The 23,690-nt window shown below is 43.2% G+C and overlaps 1 protein-coding gene and 1 long non-coding RNA gene across 8 annotated transcripts in view; one reads left to right on the top strand and one right to left on the bottom strand.

Annotated features, from left to right (window-relative positions):
• Nucleotides 1-888: 888 nt before the first annotated feature.
• On the bottom strand, nt 889-11,882 carry LOC112271190. Of its 3 annotated transcripts, none has more exons than XR_002964175.1 (3): nt 11,537-11,882; nt 3,537-11,274; nt 889-3,421 (listed from the first exon to the last, which is right to left on the bottom strand). It is a non-coding gene; the product is annotated as an uncharacterized LOC112271190 (long non-coding RNA). The 3 variants fall into 3 exon arrangements; XR_002964174.1 differs by having other exon boundaries at nt 889-3,918; nt 4,008-11,274; nt 11,537-11,881; XR_002964176.1 differs by having other exon boundaries at nt 914-1,688; nt 3,320-11,274.
• Nucleotides 11,883-12,908: 1,026 nt separating this feature from the next.
• The window catches only part of LOC100840206 (anaphase-promoting complex subunit 1), a 29,799-nt gene continuing 19,017 nt past the window's right edge, over nt 12,909-23,690 (top strand). Inside the window, exons 1-12 of one of the 5 annotated variants that reach the window (XM_024458533.1) lie at nt 12,909-13,378; nt 14,449-14,512; nt 15,018-15,102; nt 15,197-15,468; nt 15,810-15,915; nt 15,993-16,150; nt 17,261-17,448; nt 17,518-17,587; nt 18,339-18,593; nt 20,030-20,508; nt 22,703-23,162; nt 23,236-23,568. In XM_024458533.1, coding sequence (XP_024314301.1) covers nt 13,125-13,378; nt 14,449-14,512; nt 15,018-15,102; nt 15,197-15,468; nt 15,810-15,915; nt 15,993-16,150; nt 17,261-17,448; nt 17,518-17,587; nt 18,339-18,593; nt 20,030-20,508; nt 22,703-23,162; nt 23,236-23,568 — 2,724 coding nt within the window. In that variant the 5' untranslated portion in view covers nt 12,909-13,124. Of the gene's footprint in view, nt 13,379-14,448; nt 14,513-15,017; nt 15,103-15,196; nt 15,469-15,804; nt 15,916-15,992; nt 16,151-17,260; nt 17,449-17,517; nt 17,588-18,338; nt 18,594-20,029; nt 20,509-22,702; nt 23,163-23,235; nt 23,569-23,690 lie in introns of those variants that run through there. The other 4 variants (XM_024458531.1, XM_010233210.3, XM_024458530.1 and 1 more) reach the window with 4 other exon arrangements.

Below are 23,690 nucleotides of genomic sequence, written 5' to 3'. Positions count from 1 at the left end.
TTGAGGTTGCAGCCTTAGATTTTGGTGAAAATTCATGAGACTTGTAAACTGGTACAAAATTGGCTATTCGAAATGGTCATGTAAACTCACCCAAAACGTAGAGAAACACACTTTATGCGTAGTACTAGCAGCTAAACTGATATATAAACGTAGTAGTACAGCACATGGCTTAACCATAGTACAGCTGGCTTCTAGTACTGCTCAACCCACCAAGACTTGTAAACTTTGCATGTAGCGCGACCCCTGCGGTTTGAATTCGCAGGCAAAATGTAGGGAAACAAACTCACCACCCATCCACCTAATTATCGGCCTGCTAACCCATCTAAACTCACCCAAACGATAATTTCCCCACCCATGAAACTAAAGCTGCAAAACCCACTGAACACGCGTTAGCACAACCAAGCAAACCAATGCTCAGCGCTACAAAACAAGTACGCAACAAGAAGATTAACAATTCTAAGCAAACTCAATCCGCAAACTAGACCACAAACCATAGTGAGTAACCACATGTTTCAGCCTTTGGAACGTCATTAAAATCAGATCCATCAGTTTGCGCATAGTAGTCTAAATACAGAGCAAATGAATGCAAGAATACAAGACAAGCATCGGAAAGTTTAAAAACAATATTATTCTTCCATAGCCAAATTGATGAAACTAAGTCGCATCCCCAATCATGAGCAGCACACTCAATCTTTTTAGTAACACATGTAACTATGATCCAAAAATATGAGGAACATCATGAGGGTGGTAAAGATTATAAATTACTAGATCATGATGGCGCGCGTTGCCGCGCCCATCAGTTTGGACGATTGACAAATAGGTATAGACGCAAGTATATAATGCATGTTGTTGCATCCAAATTATAATGTAAAAGACAAGACAGAGGCATTTCTTCAAGACAATTTTGAGACCATAACACAAGACATAAATAATTTATACATTGTTATAAAGAGTGGTTTCAACTCCAAGTTCTACGTTCCTTCAAAGTATTAGGTACATAGATTGTAAAAATCATCACATCTTTCATAAAAAGAGATAATAGAGTAAAATGTACCCAAGATTCCTATTCTTTCGCGAAGGTGTCAAGTTGGTCCCTAATCTTTGAAAATGCACGTTTAAGTCTTCATTGTTTGTTAAGTGGTTCATCTCAGGTCCCTCGCAATTATGTGCAGCTCCAGCCGCATGACGTGGCTGCCATCTAGGCTTTGGCCCACACGTCAGGCAACACGTGGCGTTGCAAATCTTACAGAAAACCACCCCCCCTCCCGCGTGTAAGTCTATTGCATTTCGCGGTCCCCCCTACGTGTTTTGTTAACTGGAGAACGGATTTGTAGACCGCGAAATGCAATAGACTTACAAAAGGGGGATGGTTTTCTGTAAGATTGCAACGCCACGTCGTTGCTTGACGTGTGGGCCCAAATCCTAGATGGCAGCCACGTCATGCGGCCAGAGCTGCGCATACATGCGAGGGACCTGGGATGAACCACTTAGCAAACAATGAGGACCTAAACGTGCATTTTCAAAGATTAGGAACCTACTTGACACCTTCGTGAAAGAATATGAACCTCGGGTGCATTTTACTCGATAATATAATATGATGTACGAACTAAGCTTTGCCAGTGCACCACAAGAAGGCTTGTGATATTGTACGAAGATTTTGAACGTCTAGAACAATCTGTCATGGCACACTGAAACATCAAAAGAATATCATCAAAAGAGCAGTCCTCTCTGATAGGAAATACAGCAAGAAGAATAGCTTAAGTCAACCAGCATAAAAAAAAAAGAACAGTACTCTATTACTGTAACAAAATACACTATTTGGTAGGAAATTTAGGGGTAAATTCAATATATAGAGACATCTGGCCAGCAGAGACTGTTAATTGGCAGGCCTTCGAAAACCATTAGTTGGATGTACTACCTCCGTTCCGTAATTCTTATCTCATATTTGCCCAAAATGGATGTATCTATTCTTAAAATGTGTCCAGATACATGTAATATTTCGACAAAAATTATGGAACGGAGGGAGTAGTAGATAATTGGAGCAAGAAAATTAACGGTGCTTGCTTTCTCTGATACTATTCTAGGTGTAGGCCTGTAGCAAGTTCCCACGTTCATACTCTACTGCATCATTCATCAAAGTTTAATGGAGGTTAGATATTTTTATCATGTCCAAAGAACTTCGGTGAATACAACCGTTAAGTTCCCCAAAATTGCAACTCTAGAGTATATCATATGGATGTCTGAGGCACTGATACACTTCCAAATGATGAGTAAAAGGAGCAACCCAAAAGTTGATGAAAAACTTCTATAGTTGAGATCTTGCAATACCTTGACGATCCAATAGTTGGGATCTATTGACTGAAATAGGAACTCTTTAGACAGAACAAGTGATGGTTCGTATAGTAGCAGGGGAAAAAATACACAGAATGAGTGAAGGTATACAATCATCATAATTAAAAAAATTCATGCAATGCAATACTTATTTTGAAAATAGAATCCGTACTATTTGAATAATTATTAGTCTGATGGATCAAGAGGACCTGAAAACCTGTAAGCTAAAAACTAATTATTTATAAGTGGTAGTAAAAGGCATGTCAATATGTGAACTGATGTGCCCATCACACAAGCAACCAAATGAAAAAAGTGTAGTCTAGATAGCATTCATGTACAAGTTAAATAGGGAATCAGTGATAAAATGGAAACAAGTATCAAGTATGTACAAGGAATTGTGCATGATTCTAAGGGGTACAATGATGGCAATTGGCAAGGTGCTTGGTTATGCTGCCTTTTAATTTTCTATAGAGAGATTTCAAAAACTTTTTGTCAGAATCTAACCCTCTGTATATACTACATAGCTTCAGAAGATCGAGATGGGAATCGTGGATCGATTCGGTCTACAGGTGTAGTTTGGGGATAAAACGAGAGATACTTGAAGAAAGAGGAACCCTAACTAGTTCTAGAGTAAATTATGATTTCTCTTCTTAGTTTTCCATTACGAAGCTACAGCTTATATATCGCTGAGCCAAACAAATTACAGCAGAGTTCTTACTGAATGTCTTACAGAAGTAAACGCATGGCTGAAAGCTGGAACAGACCAAACGATCTTCAGAAAACAAGGAGGTTTAACAATAACAGTATAATACTATATCCACATATATCTTCTTAGATTATAGTTCGTGCGCCTGTATAGCAACAAATTAACTAACATGGTTGACTAAGTGGCATCAGTAACAATAAGCATAGCCCAAACAAAATAAAGACAGAGAAGAGACAGTGTTGTAAAGGTAATCCAACAATTTTGCTTCTGAAATGGGCATACCTGATTTGAAGATGGCTGTTTCCATGCAAATAAAAGGTTTTATTCCTCGGCAAATAGGAGTGCTGAAGACATAATTTGTCGGTACATATTTGGTAGTAATATCTAGCACCATACAGAGAACTCATTCAATATGTTTGTGGATTTATAAATGATTAGTCCACAGCTAGAAACGTAAGTCAATAACCAATAACCAAAGAAACCTAAGCTGCATCTCTACCTGCTTCCTTTGACCATCTCTGCAACAAACGTGACTTTACCATTGCAACAAACTGGACTTTACCATTGCAAACAGCCATAGCTTCTCATCAAATATTTTTATATCACTAATTTCATCCAGCAATCTATATACTTCTAGACTACTACCACCAGCATCTCTCGGACCAGATGTCGGCGCCACAAGAAATGAGGTCATTGATAGCTGAATCCGAATCATGACACTGAAATCCTCAAAGCATTCATCCGGTGCTTCGAGTCCTCATCCCACTCCTCATATGTTCTACCATTGCCTGTTAATTTGATTCTAGATGGCCCATCTTCACCAATTATTTGACATACAGTTTCTCCCAGTGCCGGAAATCACAACCCACTTTCACCCTTGGCTAACAAACGTATAACATTGAAGCCAAAGAAATCAGCCCAAAGAAAGAAACAAAAAATACCAAAAATAAAAAATAATAATCCAACTTACATTATGGTTAATGCATTTGTAGAAGAACATGTCAAGATGCTTGGGAGTGGTCGACATGAACACCTCACATGCTGTCACTCGTAGTATGGACAAGTGATGAGCGGGAGCTCACCTGGCGCCAGCCTCTCAGACGAATTGCGACGACGGGCATGACACGACGGAAGAGGATAAGGAGGAGAAGAGCCGGAGGGGTCAACACAGAAGATGAGGGCTTGGAGAATTGGGATGTAGATGGCGGTGAGAGAGAGAAGAATCGGGTAGGGAGAGAAACTAGGGATCTGAGAAGAGCGTCGCGAATGCTCAAACCTCCCGGTACCCATAACGCGATCTATGCCTATCTTCCGAACCATACACGTGTTCACCTCTTTTAATCTCTGGACACTTAGCAGTCGGTCCTCTCTCCTCTCTCTCGCAACCTTTATCTCCTGCGGATGCTCCAGATCCCACCTCTCTCCTACCTTTTCGTTCTCTCTCTCTCATCCTTTCCTCTCCCACCTCTCTACTCCCTCGCGTGGCTCCAGATGCCAAGGCTGCTCTCCCCGGCGGCCGACTCCGACGAGGAGAAGGCGGAGGAGAAAGCAGCCGAGGCAGCCCGTGGTGCTCCAGGGGGATCCCTACGTGCGCGGCGGCACGGCGAGGCAGGAGGCCCGCGACGGTGAGGTCGCGCCGGTGGCGGAGGGGCTCCGAGGCGGGGGTTGTCCAGGGCGCGGGAGGCCCAGTAGACGGCGGCAGCGAGGTTGGGGAGGCGGAGCGGTGCTCCCGCTGCAGGCTGCGGGCTCTGGGAGGCTCGGGCTTGCGGGCGGCGCCTTCCCGCCTTTCCAAGCTGCGCCGTCGCCCTCCTCTGACCAGTGAAAGGGATCCGCCCCGAGCTCCCGCCAGCCCCTCCCCTGACTTCGACGGCGCTCTCCTCTGACCTCGACGCCGCCTCGAGACGACGCCCGGCCGACTGCTCTTCTCACGGTGTTCTCCTCCTAGGAACGCCGCCGAGAAGTCCTTGGATGGATCCGCATTCCGCAAATCCGATAGCGATTTCCTCATTGTACCACAGCAAGGAAGTAAGTTCATTATTCGTGCCTTCAGAGCCCCCATTATGCAGGAAAGTTCCTTTTTTCTTCTTGAGATCCATCGATTGCTGAGGTTTGATGAGGTACTTATAGGTATTATGCAGAAAATTTTCTTTTTTATATCTTAGATTCATGAGGTACTGTGATGATGATCGACGAGGTACTTATGAAGGAATTTCTGTCTCTGTGATGATGCGTTGTTTTGATTTTTTAGGTGTATTTCTTATGAACATGTTCATACCTATCTGATCTGTCACTGGGTTGCAGTGGATGAGGTACTTCTGATGTATTGTGGTATTCATATTTGACGCGTTACATGCTAATTGTAGCAATGTGTATGCACAAGGTACTAAAATTAACGATGTAATAAGGTTGAGAAGGTACTTACAACTTTTGATTTTTGAGGTGTATTTTTTTTTGTGACGTACCAATAGGTCATGATGTACCACGGGGTTAGTGGGTTAGCGCAAGTGTGATCGAGGAGGAGGTACTTATTTAGTCAGTATCTTATTTGTACTAATGTACGCAACATGATTAACATGTACCTTACATGACGAGATGCTAAGTTTTGACGATGCTTGTACTATGATTTATTTTAGGTACATTAAGTACCATAAGTAGACAGTATTTATAGACGAGGTACTATGTTTTATGAATGGGTACATGATGAGGTACTAAGTTTTAGAAGAATGTTTGTGCTTATATTTTTTTTTCCTGATACACGACTAACAATTATCAATTGTGAGTTGAAGTACACAGTGTTTACGGACGAGGCACTGGCACTGCATTGGAAGAAAAATGTGCAGAGCTTTATGTGACATGCAAACAGTGAGAGAGAAAATAAGAGGAGAAAAAGGTTTCACATGCAGAGCGTTTTGTTTTAATATGTTTCAAATACAATGCTAATCAATACGGTATTGGAAGAGACAGTCAGCTAATTAACTGAGACACAATCAGCTAAAAGGTGTCAGAGATTGTGTGGCCAAGAAGATAGGTGTAGATAGCGTTAGTGTTACAGCCTCCGCGTTAACGCGGATGGGAATTTTGGGGGGGCCCTGCCCAAACTGTCTTGCATTATTTTACAGGGCGCCGTACAAATACCAGTCTAACGGGAAGGTCTACGCGGTGCGCCCTATCATTTCGTAACATGTATAATGGTTGATAAGAATGTCTTATATTATATGTTCCGTATCATTTAGGAAAAAAATAACAAAACATGTTGTACAATGTGTTATTTTTTATGTTATATCTTAGAATTAATGTTTAGAGAATAAACTTAATTAAACAAATGCTAAAAAAAATGAAATCTAGTACAATTGAAAATTTATCTTATCTTTGCCTTATCATTTTTTTGAAGAGATCATTTCTTGATTAAAAGAAAGTCTGTGTCTTTTTTTCAGTTCTCTCTTTTCCACGTCAGATTTTATACTATGTGGCATCAGTAAGGAAAAGGCTGGCGTCATCCATTGTACACGCCCTTAGCGCTATACGGTGCGCGCTTTCTAAGAGCAACTCTAGCAGATACCGAACTGGGGTGGCCCGAAATCAGTTTTCAATTTTAGGCAAAAAAACGGCCCGACTATCTATCGAAAACGGGTCCGGTCCGAAAAATTCTTTTCGGGAAACCGAAACGACACCTCCATCGCTCGTATATCTATGGCTCGGAGGGGGCTTTTCGGTTCCAAATCCGAAACCCCCTCCGCCACATTCCACCACAGCGCCGCCGCTAGATTTTACCAAACTTACACAGTATATCTACAATTTGTGGCATTTTCTCCCAAACTTACATGGTATCAGACTGAAATCGATCCCCTTCCGCATCTCTCCTCCTGTCCCTTCCCTTTGCAGTATCTCCGCCGCCACTACACCATCATGCTTGCCGGCAGCAATTTCCAGGCCAACCTCTACAACCCTTGGACTGCCGCCATGCACACATGGCCAATTCATGGGGGTGACACCCCTAGCATCCTCGGTCCACGTCCCGTCTTCCCTCGTCCTCAAGCGCACACCTACATGGCAATGCCCCAATCACCGACCTACCAGCCTGCTTTCTACCCCGACATGGCGCATGGCTACGATGCTCCTCCGCCCAGCCCACTCTCCGCTCCATCTTGGGACTCATTGGCTCTCCTCAACCACTTCAACACCATGAACCTTCAGCCACCGTCCACTTATTGGTACATGGATACGGGTGCAATGGCACATACGTCTGCCAATGCTGGTATACTTAACTCCCTTTCTCCCCATCCTAAATTTCGGCATGTCATTGTGGGCGACGGTTCCTCTCTTCCCGTCACCACAACCGGCCACACCTCTCTTCCTTCACATTTTTCTAATCGTCCTCTTCATTTGAACAATGTCTTAGTTGCTCCTCGTATCGTCAAAAATTTAGTTTCTGCTCGTCAATTCACTACTAATAATAATGTTTCTGTTAAGTTTAACCCTCCTAGTTTCTCCGTGAAGGACCTTCTTACCAAGAGAGACAACATCAGATGCAATAGCACAGGGGACTTGTACCTCACACCCTCCTTGATGCCACCGATGACTCCACCTTGTGGCACCGTTGTCTCGGCTATCCTGGTCATGATGCATTTCGGCGTCTGACATCGTCTTCTATTTTTCCAAGTCAAACAAAAAAAACATATCCTAGTTTATGCTATGCATGCCAACTCGGTCATCATGTACGGTTGCCGTTTGCTAATTCTCTAGTCATACTTCTAATCCATTTGAACTTGTTCACTATGATCTTTGGACGTCCCCTATGCCAAGTATTTCTGGTTATAAGTATTTTCCTTTACGTCTCAAATTTGAAACTTTCAGCATATTATCTTCCTTTCATGCTTATGTCTCGACTTAGTTTGCGCTGCCTCTATAGGCCATACAGAGTGACAATGGCCGAGAGTTCGACAATCGTCATCTCCACACCTTTGCCACCTAGGTTCTGGGTCGAAGCTCTTCATGCAGCCACCTATCTCTTGAATCGCCTCCCCACCAAAACCATCATGGCACCATGTCCTTTATTTGCTCTCTTTCATATAACTCCGAATTACTCTCACTTACTCTTTGGTTGTCTTTGTTATCCTAACTTAGCCTTCATCATGACACATAAACTTGCTCCCCGTTCTGCCCCATGCGTGTTTCTAGGTTATTCTTCCAACCACAAGGGTTATCGATGCATGGACATCGCCACTGGTCGCATCATCATCTCACGACATGTGGTGTTTGATGAGACTAACTACCCGTTTGCCAAAACGGAAACTGTTTCTTCGTCTTCCTATGATTTCTTACAGTACAACACCCCCATTACTGCCCCAGCAGTGCAAATCACCCCGGCTGTTCATAAACCTGCTGGATCACACCTTCCAGCAGGTTCTGCACCTCCAACCGCCCCAGCTCCAGTACTGGTGCGGCCTGCCACAGCACCTCCGGCTGGGCCGCCTCCTCCAGCCTATGCGACCTTTGATAAGGCGGCGTGCCGGTAAGAAGATCCCACCGTCCGACCGCCTCATGTTCCACACCGTCGCCCTCGGGTCGCACTTGCCTGTCCCAAAGTCTGTTCGGGGTGCTCTCAAGACCCGAACTGGCTTGATGCTATGACGACCGAGTACCAAGCGCTCATCACCAACAACACTTGGGATCTGGTGCGCCCTCCGCCCAATGCGAACATCGTCGTCGGCAAGTGGATCTTCCGTCACAAGCTGCGGTCAGACGACACCCTTGATCGCTACAAAGCACGTTGGGTGCTCCGCGGTTTCTCTCAGGAACGTGGTGTTGACTTCGACGAGACCTTCAGCCCGGTTGTCAAGCCAGCAACCATTCGTGTCATCCTCTCCATCGCACTCTCCCTCAACTGGCACGTCCAGCAGCTTGATGTCAAGAACGCATTCCTGCATGGCACACTCAATGAAGTTGTCTACTGCTGGCAACCTACTGGGTTCATCGATGACTCCCGCCCCGACCACGCCTGCTGCCTGAACCGTTCCTTGTACGGTTTGAAGCAGGCACCCCGGGCTTGGTACCAGCGCTTCGCCTCCCACATTGCGACCAACAGCTTCACCTGCTCCAAGTCTGACACGTCGCTCTTCGTCCTCCACGGCACCATGGGAACAACATAACTGCTGCTGTACGTCGATGACATCATCCTCACGGCGTCTTCACCACTCCTCCTCGAGCGTGTCATCACTGCCCTCAGCTCTGGGTTCGCCATGACGGACATGGGCGCCTTGCACTACTTCCTTGGCATCGTGGTCATCCGCGACTCGGGCAGGATGCTCCTCTCCCAGGGCAAGTACGCTGCCGAGATCCTGGAACGTGCTGGTATGTCCTCTTGCAAATCGTCACCCACTCCCGTCGACACCTCTACGAAACTAGGCTCCACCACTGGTTCCCCCGTCGCCAACCCGATGACGTATCGCAGCCTCACCGGAGCTCTTGAGTACCTCACCTTCACGTGGCCGGACATCACCTACGCTATGCAGCAGATATGCTTACACATGCATGACCCGTGAGAACAACATCTTGCGCTAGTCAAGCGTGTCCTCTGCTACATCAAGGGTACTCTACATCATGGACTCCAGCTTGCTTCATCTGCTGCGGACACCTTGATCGCCTACACGGACGCTGGCTGGGCTGGTTGCCCGGACACACGTCGCTCCACCTCTGGCTACTGTGTCTTCCTCGGGGAGAACTTGGTGTCTTGGTCCTCTAAGCGCCAGCACACCATCTCACGTTCCAGTGCTGAGGCGGAGTACCGTGCTGTTGCTAATGCAGTAGCGGAGTCCAGCTGGATCCGCCAACTCCTCCAGGACCCGCGATGCCCTCTTCATCAGGCAACTGCCGTTTTCTGCGACAACGTCAGTGCCATTTACATGTCATCGAACCTGGTACAACATCAACGCACCAAGCATATTGAGATTGATCAACATTTCGTTCGGGATCGGGTCTCCATGGGCCATGTGTGCGTTCTGCATGTGCCGTCCTCCCGGCAGTTCGCTGACATCTTCACCAAGGGCTTGGCATCTCCATTGTTCTTGGATTTTCGGTCCAATCTCAATGTCCGAGAATCTCCCGTTGAGACTGCGGGGGAGTGTTAGGCAACCAGTTGCAGAATGCACATAATTGTTTTCCCCCCTATAGTTAGTGCATTAAGTACAGCATATATTTAGGGCATTAGTGCTCTTAGTGCAGCATGTAACCAAGCCATTAGTGCCTTTAGTTTAGCATGTATTCAGGCCCTTAGTGGCTGTATAAATATGAGATATGAGCAGGTCACAGTTTGTGGCATTTTCTCTGAAACTTACAAAAGGGACAATATGGTTTACGATCTGCCTTTATGTACGAAAAACACTTAGTTGTTGTCCTTGGTACTTTTTTACACTTCGTGAGGCTAACAGTAACTTGAGACCCAAACTTGAACTTAACCAAAAAAGTTACTTCTAAAATTATAAGAACTACATCCTCCGAAAAGCATACATGCGGTACATATAATAAGCAAGGAGCAAGAAAATGCATGTTAGATTTCAGACAGTTCAAATTATAACGACAAACAGAGGATGGTAGTTCAATATCACCAGCCATGCTTCAAAAGTTGAAACACAAAAGGATAAAAATCAGACTAACTAAAAAGTTAGATCCGTGTAAGAGAACTACATCATGCGCACACATATTTACCTCTGTTGACTACAAAACTACATCGAACAATCACAAAGGAAAGCAAATACAACTAATCCTAGTAGCTCGAAAAATGAAAAGTAACTCCACACATCTACTAAAATTTACTCTGTCCAAGTTCACAAGTAGATGTAACTTTTAACATCACAACTACATCTAAAACAATCAGGAAAGTAACTCTTAACATTAAAACTACATCTACTAAACTCATAAAAGTAACTACATATGTTGAAACTACATCCAGCAAATTCGTAAAGTAACTCTTGACCTGGAATTGTAACATTTAAAAATGAAGTTGCATCCAACAAGAAATGAGATCCAATTCTTTTGCAATGGGCCGATGGAAATGGATGCATATAGGAGCTACCGCCGGTGCTCGACGTAGAAGTGCCGGTGAAGAAGAAGGTGGAAGGTCGTACCAGGACGCCGCGGTGGTGATCAACACGTGCGAGGGCAAACACAACCATCCTGGCCACGCTTCGCGGCAACCAGCACCAACTGCACCTCCACCTCCTCGCCGCACATCAGGCTCACTTGAACAACAACACTAAATTATAACATTTGTTTCTTCACAGTTAATTGAATTCCAACATGTATGTATGAAGTATGAATTCCTTTGTCTGAATTGAAAATTTGCTTTCGCCATATAATTTTTAGCAGGAGGTCCTCCGGATGGACCACAAGCAGGCGAGGACGGTTGTTCTGTTGCTTGCTGACGGGCAGCGTGGTGGGCCTGGTGGCGCGGCTCAAGTGCTATGGAGGAAATGAAAAAAGGGGCAGCACATGGATACTCACCGAGGGATGCGGGGCTAAACGAGGTCAGTGTTGGAGGCGGTGAAGACCGGCGACGGCTGCACGCCAGACGCGAGGAAGACTGGGACATACGAGGCGGGGGCTGCAGCGCACGAAGCGAAGCCCCAAGATGTTCGGGATCCACACCGGCGTCCCAGATCCAAAGGTGGCAGCAGCGAGGAGAATCCCTGGATCATAGGTATGACGACAGCAGTGGACGGACGGGAAGCAGTGAGAGGAAGGCGCCGGCGACGAGGGGAGGAGACTGGGGAAGTGGGGAGAAGACGGGAGGAGATATTTCGGAGAGTTTTTTTTTTGAGGAAATATCTCGGAGAGTGTGGATAAGGTGGAACTGTTTTTGTTTATTGCGCAAATCGAACGGCCACAGCTCAGCCACCTCCGATCAGAGGATTGAACGGGCGTGGGAAGCCCGCACGTGGCAAGAGCATTTTCAATAGGAGCCCCTAAAACAAGTCTCTTAAACTGTTTTTAAGGAATTTTCTTAAATTTTAGAGTACCAAAAAAATCAACCAGCTTCAGTAGTAGCCCCTATTCCCCGGCCCTTTTTTCTTTATGACACGCGGGGCCTACTTGTCATCCACTGACCTTTTATTTTTTTTCTTTTCCTCTTCTTCTTCTTTCTTCTCCACCGAAATTCCTCTCCTGTTCAACGAGGCTAGGCCGCGCGCAAGCACAGAGGAGGGGGGCGGTGACGCACGGGGGCGCCGGGCTGCGGCCAGCGGGGGCGTGCAGGTGCAGAGGAGCGAGGCGGTAGTGAGCGGCGAGGGAGCGGGACGGCGGCGTGGGCCGCGCGAAGGCGACGTAGGAGAGCGGGGCGACGACGCGCTGGGACAGAGGGGGGGCACCGACTCTGCTGAGCACGCGGAGGAGACAGCCACAAGCTCGGGGCAGCACGGCAAGGGCAAGGCCAGGGGACTGCGGCGTCCAGGAGCGAGGAGGATGGCGGTGAGGGGGCGACGCGGCGGCTCCGACGTGAGGCCGGGCGACGTCGCGGGGAGGCGGAGAGATGCGGGGAGGCGGCACGGGGGCCGGAGACGGAGGCGCGGTTGCCGGCGGCGACAGGCGGGGCGACGCCGTCTAGACAGAGAGAGAGGAGAGAGGAGAGATGCTGACCTAGCATGGAAGAGGAGGGAATTGGGGCCTCCCTAGCTCCTGGGAATGAGGACTTGGAAGGTGTTTCTAGGGGCCTTCTTAGAATAGCGGCTGTAGTAAGGTCCTTGCTCCTTGCTGAAGAGATTTTTTCTGTCATTAAGTCCTAAAACGGAACAGGAGGATTATCTAGGGTCGTGCTGAAGATGCCGTGCGAGGGTGGAGTGTGCAGCCGTTTATAGAAACGGGCCTAGCCAGTTTTTCCTGGAACCGACCGTTTGACAGATTTCGTTGAACCGACCTTCCCTTTCCATATACTCAGATGCGCCGGGCGCAAATGCGAAAACACTAGGGTTTCCCCGCTCCTCGCCGCGGCAAATATTTTGGAAAGCCCCCGGCGAGCGGGACGAGAGCTTACGGGGACACCACGTTTGCCCACCACTCCACCAGACGCTTCTCTGCATCTTCTCACCCCTCCTCGATGCCGCCGCCGGCGAGCGCAGTGGTGCCGGCCATCGGGTCACGGAGACTCACGGTGCTGCGGGAGTTCCGCCCGCACGGGCTTGCCGCCGAGGAGGCCGACGGCGGGGGCCCCGAGGCGCGACCGCTGCAGGACTACGACTACTTCCTCTTCGACCCTTCCCTCGCTTCCTCCCCTGCCCCCGTCGCTGAAGACGAGGCTCCATCTTCCTCCGGCGCCGACGGCGACCACGAGCTCTTCATCCGCGGCAATCGGTACGCGTCGTCCTCTCTTCTCCCCGTCCCGTGACTGTACATTCTGGTGTAAAGGTGGAAATTAAAAAAGGAGTATTAAGAAACGTTGGAATCCATTGTTTAACTCCACGAACTACTTTGCTACAGGATCTGTTTAAGTAGTCACAATCCCACGGCGTTGTTTTTTCCTACCTTGAAAATGTTTTTTTTATGGCTTTGGAGACATCAAAATTACTCCCTCCGTTCCATAATTGTTGTCTCAAATTTGCCCAAAAATGGATGTATCTATTCCTAAAAAGTGTCTAGATACATGTGATATTTCGACAAGAATTATGGAACGGAGGTAGTAGTTGTTTTAAGACCATGAGCTGTGGCATTCACTAGAGAAGAGATGGCACCCGTGTCAGTCCTAGGAGGCGATTTTTTTAAATAGCGTCCACACCACCAGACCAATTGTTTGTTCCCAACACCAAATCATTTTTCTTGCACTTGACTATAGTTATAATAAGTACTCCCTCCGTTCCTAAATATAAGATGTTCTAGTTTTGTCCTAAGTCAAACCTCTTAAAAGTTTGACCAAGTTTATAGAAAAATGTACTAATATCTACAATATCAAATAAGTATACTATGAAGATGTATATCATAACGGATATAATACTGATTTCAACATATATGTCTGTAGATTTTTCTATAAATTTGGTCATGACAAAGCTATAACATCTTAAGTTGAGAAACAGAGGGAGTAGCATTATGCATAATGAAATGATGGATTTCTTCAAAAAGTGTGGCATGAACTGTTCACATAGTAAAAGGCTGCTATGAGCTTGTATGCATTAGGATATATTTTTTCGAAAATTAAAGGGAGAAAAAAAGTTCATCTCTCCCATGCCAAAGGATTTCATCTGCATATTTCCAGTAAATTAGGTGAAAACTCATCGAAACATGGTTTCATGACACAATCTGTATCTATTTCTTGGTATTAAATTTATGCCAAGCTCATTTTTATTTTGTAGTTAAGTTAGTCTCACATTTTGTATATGTCGGATTCTTTTATTATCAACACGATCTGTTATGTTTGCCCTATCTTGTAGGATTATATGGAGTACTGGTTCTCGAGTCCACAAGAGATATGCTTCTCCAAATACAGTCATAATGGTATTGTGGTTTTGTGTTATCTTTATTTTAGAAAATTACAACCTTCCATTAGTTTTGCATATAGTTGTTTAGATCTTCAAAGTATATTTTATCGAGTTAGAGAAAAAGCTGAACTGAACGATCACTAAAACCTGAACTCTTCACTGGATGTGGTTGTTTGTGCACCGTCTCCTCCAATGTGCTCACCTGAGTTCTTTTGTTACCCACATACTTATATATTAAGTTGTTCTTCTACACGCACATTTTTTTCCGATGTTAAACTTGTCTACAACAGAAGAAGATTGCCTTCAAGTAAGATCTACTTCACACCCCTTTTAATTGCCACAGACTAGGTTGTTTCTGTTTATATTACTTTGGAAAACAAAAATCAGCAAGTTGATATAGAAGAATATAAGCTCTTCTTGAAGCTTGCCAGTTACTCACACACATTCCTTTCATTTTTTGCATCATGCTTCTCGTTTACTTACACTATGTGCTCATTTCCGGATGCTAACATTAATTGTAGGCCTGCTGGTGTAGGATGGATGCAATCAGTGATGCCCTTCTGTGTGTTCTTCAAGTTGACACTTTATCTATATATGATGTAACTGGTGAGTTTATCTTGTTGTACTATAGTACCAAATGGCATAGCGCTGAAGTTGTTTAGTTCTCTTGTGCTTATAATAGAAACAATTTATGTTGCAGGTGAGGTTGTTAGTATTCCGCTACCGTATGCTGTTTCATCAATATGGTCTCTTCCTTTTGGTCTTCTACTTCAGAAATCTACTGATGGAGGACGTATGGTATCATCCTCGAGTTCGCTGCTAAATGCACGCGATTTAACTCGCCCTAACAAGGAATTTGGATTGAATTACAATGTTTCATGCCAAACCAGTACAGTAGAGGCAGCCAGTAAATCTGACGGGGCCGTTATTTCTTCTCATCTCATTTTGAAGCATCCACTTGAAGAGCCTCAGGTATGTTTGCGCTACATGTTTATGACCGTAATGTGAGTTTTGGTATCGTAGAGATGTAATTGTTTTCTTATACTTCCTGTATACTTGGTAGATTGTCAAGGGATTGGTTTCTCCGTTATGGCATGCTTGCTAATGATCATTGCGCCAAAATACAAGGCTGCATGTATTAATGCTGCCTGACACATTAATGCATGTGCACTTGATCAGGCCATTGAAATATATTACCAGATTCCAGAATTATTGGCTGGACAATTTTTCTTAAATTGTCTCATAAAACTATACGAGTATGATCAGTTTAATGGCCATGCTTTTTCATTATGTAATCCATCAAACACTTTCAGGCCACATATTTTGAAGAAAGGGGCAGACTGAACGTGATGAAAGATTTTGATGAAAAGACTTTATGGACAAGTGATATAATACCTCTAATGGCATCATATCATAAAGGTTTGTTCTAGGTTTCTCAACTTTTACATTTTCTGTATATTTTATGGCTGGATATGCAGTTAACTTTTCTTGTGCAGGAAAGTATCAGCATTCTGTTTGGCAAATTGATGGTGCAACTTACCAGGAAGCAATGGATGAGAATGCAATGCTATCAATTCCTTTTGATACTTCTCTGCATAAGTTTGCATTCCGTAAGATATGGCAGGGGAAATGCTCCCAATCTGCTGCTAGTAAGGTTGCTCCATTCTAGTTATACATTAATGAATTCCACCTGTATCATGTTTTCTTTCTAAAGCATATTTCATTTTGTTCGCATATTCTTTCATGTGTGCTGCTTAACCTTGCTTTCAAGATCTGTCTTATTGGGATCAAAATTTGCCCCTTTTTCTTAAATAGTATTAGTGTATTTATTATATCAGGCTTGCTTTGTTGCTTCTTTTTTGCCTGCTTAAGTAGCCGAGTTATATATCCTATTTGGCGCTGTTAAGGTCGTCAGTTTAAAAGAAGGGCTATCTGTAGTGGCCATTTTGGCAGATAACAAATTTGTGCACATAGCATACCTGTCTAGACAGAATTTTGTGATTTACTGTAACATAACAAAAAGGACTGGACATGGATTATGGTCAAGATTAAAATATATAGTTCTCTGCTCTATTTTGAAGGTTTTATATCCTAAGTTTGGATCAGTTAATCCTAGATGCGAATACACATAGGATGATACTGAATTATTTATTTTCTCTCATTTTCACTATACCCCACATGGCTTGGTCCTGTTTCTATTGAGCAAAATTTCCTCAATACTAGGCTCCAGCCCAAACTTTCTTCTCACCTCCAAAAGGTTTTACTTTTCATTTTGTTAGATTAGGCATGCCAGTTTCATTTTATTTTGGTCACTTTATTATGTACAAGCTTTGTTACATTTCAATTGCTGCATTTTTGGCTGCTTACTCATTTCCTTGTCGATTATTAAGGATTCAGTTACATTTTATCAAGAACTGTTGGTTCTAATGCAGCATGTAATAGTGTAAGTGGTTCCCCTTTATGTTGTAAATATCAGTGTTTCTGTGATTCTCTTATGATCATTTGAAACCTTCCTTTCATTGCGGGTAGATATTTATAATTTATGACAACTCAGATGTATATGCCATCTGTTTTCCTTGGTGCTTATCGCATGTTTTATAAATTTAACTGAAAGAGAATGAGAGATATTCACATTCGGTTAGCAGATCGTTTATCTGTGTCTCCGCAGTTTCCTTTTTCTCCTGTCTTTTGCTTTATTCTCTTTACACAAACACTATCTTATGTTCTGTTATTACTTGGAATTGACTTCAGTTGTTCATATCAGGTGTTCTTGGCAACTGATATTGATGGGGTGCCAATAATATGTTTTCTACTTCATGAACAAAAAACACTGCTTGCTGTAAGGATTCAAGTTGATGTGACTAATGATGAAGTTTTTGGTGATATTAAACCTCACGTGAGTTGGAACATTCCTGCATTTGCTGCTGCACCAGTTGTCGTGACTCGCCCGAGGTAGATATTGACTTAGTTCATGGTTTCCTAACTCAACTAGTGTTAATGTTGCTGTTTCTTAACTTGCAGAGCATGGGTCGGAGTCCTTCCCTTTACGGATATCCTAATTCTGACTCCTGAGAATGACCTACTTCTTTACGTATGTTTCTATTTTCTTATTTTTCATGTGTGGTCAAACTGTAAGCATTGAACTTCTTTCTTGTTTATCATGTGGATATGCTTATGAAGTCAACTTTCTTCTGTTTTTATCCTTGGGTCCTTAATAATTCCAGTTGGTCTTGATTTGCATGCTGCCGTCATGGGCCTACAACTTTAGTTATTCCTCATGTTAAGTTATTTATCATGTTGAAACCTCCTGTTATCCCTTACTTTAGTTGGCCAGTAGCGTTAGTTTTCTTTTCTGTTGTGTAGAGGACAATCATAATCAATCTACCATAATTCCATTGAAATTACTGTATTTATCTTATAATATTTGTAGAAACCATCATTCATGCTTTCAGTGTTTGGAGTTGACCTTTCTAGTCTGAAGTGAATGTTGAAGTTTTAGTCAGTAAGATCTTTTTGAACAATGCGTTCCATTTTCTATCAGTTTTTCGGAGTGAAGCTATTCCCAACTTTGCATCTTTATTCATTGTTGGTCAATATGCAGGTCAATATGCAAGTCCTGCATGAGCTACTTGGCCACCTTGCCTAACAAATTGCTTGGTTATGAACAAATTGCCTTTTTGTTTCTTGTTTGATAATGTAAAACAGTTACATGATAAATGATTAAATGTAACTTAGGCATAGTCGCATAGATTTATTTGAAATGAAAATTGCTAGTGCTAGGACTTCTGTCTTCCTCATTCTCGTTCCAAGATCTATTTTGAACATATTGATGTTATTGTTAGATTGTGTTACCCATCCAAGTCTTGTCATCCAGCAACTGTTCATCTATTGAAGTAGTTCTTGACCCTGTTATATGTGAAGGTCAGTCTGGAAAGCAGTGCCTCTGCACATACACTCTTCCTACTGAATTTGGAAATGGTATCTTAGCAAATTATGAGCTAAATTCTGAAGTTGCTGAATTTTACTCCAATCTGAAGATCACTAGCATAGCGGATGCTGTTGAAGGTCGTGCAAATGTAACATGCAGCAATGGCCTGGTAGGTTGCCCATAAATCCTTCTCCTTTCCTTTTTCCAAAACAATTACAGTAGTATTATTTAGAAGGGTATCTTTTCTTTATCTTTACACTTATAAAGATTTGAGTTGGTGGTCGCGAGTTCACTCCAACAAGACAACCTCTTAAAGGCTATGGAATCATCTAATTGCTACTCATTCTATACGTATCATGATCTTTTGACTATGCTTGATTGGTTTTCATGACTTTCAAGAGGAATTGTATTTTTCAAAAATAATGTTTTGACATAATTCTTATTTATCAGAAATTTTAAAAATATGAGCGACAAATATTTAAACAACTCATGCATAACATAACTTCTTAATTTCGTAGCAGAGCACGGACATTTAGCTAGTTATTTAGAAGGGTATCAGTTCGGGGGCCTCTTGGATGTGTCGTTGCTTGGTGGAGTTCTGGTTTTCGTATATTCATCATTTGTTATTCCAAATGTGGATTTTTATCTTATTAATTAAATCAATTCAATAATCTTGCTCTTGGTAGAAGATTGCTAGCTTCCCCATACTAAAATAAAGAAATCTCAGAATTCTATTTGCGTAAGGTACGCTGCACTGTACTTGTTCGTCTTGGTCCATATCTAGAACTATCCTCAATTGTTTGTGTTGCTCTTTTCATCTCCAGTTCTGCATTTGGAGGTTAAAGAAAGGGTAAGTCTAGTCAAATTTCTTTTGCTGCATTATGCCATGGAGAAATAGCGAAGTACTGCTATGTGTTTGGTATTATACTTTTCCATGTGATTCATGATGGTTTTATCAATTGTCCATTATTAAACGATGCCATTTTTATTCTTTAGCATGGACTTGCAAATCCAACAACCGAGTACCTAAACTTGTGGTGTGGGAAAGCCAGTCCAAAGCAGGTGTCTGTATCGGATCATTGTTGCAAAACTAACACTTTTGGCATACACTAAGCCTAAATCCCCGCTAAGCAATATAAGATCTAACCCTAAATTAGAGCATGCTCAAAAATTCAAAATGCAAACAAAATTAAGCTATGCTGTCAATCTTACTCAAAGCGATGCCAACTCAGATAGCTTCACACTGTGAAAGGCTGTAAATTTCTACAAGTTTTTCTTAAGTTTAACGTTAGGGTAAGACCCCTGTCCGTCCTACTTCCAGCATTGGTGGAATGGTGGTGTCTGGTTTCACCCTTATTCACATGAACCTTTCTTCTAGATTTCTGTTGATGAGATCGTATTTTGATTTTCAGTTGCTTATGTGAACCGCTTAAAACATATCAGTTAGGTTACCCTAACACACAAAAGGATAGGAAATTTTTAATATGATTACTTTCACATATTGTAATGTAATCCTTCTCTAGCTGCTGTCTCCAATTCCGTACGATCTTCATATTAGTTTTCAGCTGATCTTATGTTTTTGTTTTACATATTTCCTTTCTCCAGATGCTCAGATGTTCATTACGCAAAAATCCTTCGTCTTCTTTGGTTAGTGACTGCATAACTGCTATGGCAGAGGGCTTGAAGAGTTGCTTTTACAGTCATTTCGTTTCTCTTCTCTGGGGTGATAATGATGCAGCTGGAATGTGTTCAAGCTCTCACGTGGACTCTGAATGGGGATCTTTTGGCTATGAAATATCAAAAGTTTGTGCAAAATATGGACAAACTTCGCAGTATAAATCATCTATATCGTCTAGTACGGCTTGGGAATTTCTGATCAGCAGCAAATACCATGCCCAGTACCGCAAGCGATCTCTGACCTCAGACATGCCTATGTCATATAGTACTAGCAGCACAGGTTCTCATTCCTTCTTCCAAGATGAACATAATTCAGATGTTTCATTCTATGTCTTGTTTATGAGAGAAACTTTAGACACATTACATGCCCTATATGAGAACCTGAAGCTGAACTCTTTGAGGAAGCAGTAAGTCCTGTTTTTTTTTCCTTTTGTCTAAAGCAGCTGTTTTTTGAAATTGTACATATTTAAACTAGCATGTTGATGCTTGTTTAAGTTTACGCATGAGACTGAATGTTTAGTCCTATCTTTTGTCCATGTATTTCATTCTTATAATCTGACGGTCCGAATTTATGTAGGACACAAGTACTTCCCTATGTTCTCATTAAGCTAATAACTTAGTTGACACAATTATTAGGAAAAATCTTTATCTGTAGACTTGAGTGGTCTCCCAGACTCTTGTCTCTAGAGTCTACACATACAGCATGACTAGTTTCCTACTCTTTTTTCTGTCAGAAAAACGCAAAAGCATTGCGTCTTGTTGTATTGCATTAGATAGGACAAAAAGTTGATTAGAGCCTGATATGGAAAACAAGAAGAGAGAGGTAGGGAAGAAGAGACAAAACCAAGGTTTTCGAGTCGCCCTCTCACAGACTTGGGGACTAGGTAGACTAGTCGGTCAATTGTGGACTAGTCGACCCAAGTTGACTTGACTTGCATGAATATTTATAGCTTGTTTAGTACTCCCTCCGTTCCATAATTCTTGTCTCAAATTTGCTCAAAAATAGATGTATCTATTCCTAAAAGGTGTCTAGATACATGTAAGATTTCGACAAGAATTATGGAACGGAGGTAGTAGGTGTTTAGGAGTTACTGTACCTTGTACTTCGAAGAATGAACATGAGACAGAGAGACAGAGATGAGCAGTTGAGCACTGAGTAGAAGTACATGATACATCAGACGGAGAGACAGAGCAGAGCAGCACTGGACAGAGACAGAAATCGAGCATTTGCAACCCCTTAACAGAGCAGAGAGCGCCAAGCATGGAGAGCACTGGATTTCAGAGCAGAGCAGCACCAAGCCATGTTCAGCACACAGCACAGGCGCATGAGAGATTGAAAAGTTGTTAACAGAGCAGAGGAGGATTAGGAGAGGCGGATTGACGTGGTTCCGGACATTTGTGGGCGCTTGGTGGTAGTGTCAGCGTGAGGCAGAGGCGGAGGAGTCAGGGCCGTGGAGGTGGAGTCAGGAAGACGACCCAGATTACCAAGTGGCGGAGGACGGGAGTAAGGTGTCAGGCAGCAGAGGCGGCCTGCAGAGGAAGCTGTGCTATCAAGGCCCCGTGCAGGTCGCAGCGCCGTCGCTCGCCAGGTCTTCCCGGCGCTTCCCCGCCCTTCCCTCTTCTTTGGCGATCCCACCCGATTCTCTCTCCCGGGCGAGCTATGTACACCCTGAAATTTTCCTGATATATGGGGTTCTCACTAGATCAAGTTGGGCGGCTCACGACTTCTAGTTTCCGGCTAGTCATAGCAAGTCTCTGGCGAGTCTCCCAGTCGAGCAACTTGCTCTGCGAATTGAGCCGCCTGAGCAAGTCTCGCCTACTCTAGAGACTTGAAGACCAGTCGCTGACTCAAAAACCATGGACGAAGCTTAGAGATAAGAAAATCGTAGGAACTGGATGTAATGGCATGTTGAATCCTCTAGGAACTGAAAACACATGAATATTTAATAGAAGTTGTTTTTTTTGCATCACAGGTAAAAAACAGTAATTTTCATGAAGAATTAGGTGTTTGCCATAGTTGTCATAGACCCAATAGGAATTTTTTCATGAGGTTGGACTGGATGAAAATTTTCCTTTGAAATTGCATGTAGGCAAAAGTCCTGTGGTTTTTAATCCTCTAAAAATTAAGTAGGCTCTATAGGAAGATTTCTAATGATCAAGGAATGGAATCCTTCAAAATTACTTATGGAAATCATTTGACAAGGAGTCCCTAACTGTTGAAAGTTTGGTTTCTCCACCAACTGTCAACTGAAAAAAGCTTAAATTTGTATGACACAAGCTCTTCACTAATAACTAATGGGATTTTGATTCCCTTTGAGCATATTAGGCAGTGTGGATCTGTGTTTTCCTGACAGCAATAAGCCATTTCTGGTACCAATAAGTGTGATTGTACTGTTCTTTTCTGGTGATTATGCATCAAGACCTGCATATCTCATTTTGTTTACTGTTGTTTTACTTCCATTTACTGTTTTGATATCAATGTGGCCTTGAATGGCTTGAGACTTCTTTGCCTATATGTCAGTGCTGTGTTGTCAACATGCATATGGCAATGCTCTCTATGACTCCTTTGACTAATGTTCCCTTCTTGGTTTATCTTTTCAGGGATCTAGGATCGCTTGCCTCCTTGTTGTGCAGGGTTGCTTCATCGCTGGGTGAAAATGGTTATGTGGATTATTACTGCCGGGACTTTCCCCACAACTTGGTTGAATTCCATCCCCTAGCTTCTGCCACTGCTTTAAGAACTCCACCGTGTCTGTTTCGTTGGTTTGAAAATTGTCTGTATCATGGTTGCGATTTGTCAAACTTAGATGACATTCCTGCTCTAATGCGCAAACAGAAAGGCTCTGCCGTGAGCTGGGGTAGGAAAGTGGTGTCGTTTTATAGTTTGTTATTAGGAGCAGAAAGGAAAGGAAAAAATCTCTCTTCTGGTGTATATTGTGAAGTTGCCAGTGGTTCAGCAAGAAATACTGAGGAGCTTACTGTTCTGGCTATGGTTGCTGAAAATTTTGGGCGTCAGCAATTGGACTTGCTACCAATTGGCGTATCTCTCGTGCTCCGCCATGTGTGTACATTTACTTTGCTGCCTGCTATATTCTGCTACTGAATTTCTGTTAAGACATGGTTTCGTATTGCAGGCACTAGATAAATGTCGTGAGTCTCCTCCTGATGACTGGCCTGCGACTGCTTATGTTCTTGTTGGCAGGGAAGATCTAGCTACAGCAAAGATGGGTTCAGGGAGGAAAGAAAACGGGTTTTGGAACAATGATAATTTGACATCAATTTCAGTCCCATATATGCTGCATTTGCAACCTGTGACTGTACCAACAACTGCATCAGATGTCCCTACATCAGAGGTTTTAAATTCTGAGGATACTGATGCTGTCTATAGGTCTGTTGAGGATGGCATGGAGCACATCTTCACCTCATCAACACAACTACGATATGGTCATGATCTACGTTTGAACGAGGTTTGTGTACTTCTGCACTTCATAAAATCCTCAAGTTATGCAAACATATGATCATTTGTGCAACCTATAAAAAAAATACATTGAATTGTACAAAAGACCAAAGAAGTTACACAAGATGAATA

The sequence above is a fragment of the Brachypodium distachyon genome, chromosome 2 (genome assembly GCF_000005505.3).
Source record: "Brachypodium distachyon strain Bd21 chromosome 2, Brachypodium_distachyon_v3.0, whole genome shotgun sequence".
NCBI lineage: Eukaryota > Viridiplantae > Streptophyta > Magnoliopsida > Poales > Poaceae > Brachypodium > Brachypodium distachyon.
This window is presented reverse-complemented; position numbering and strand designations above follow the sequence as displayed.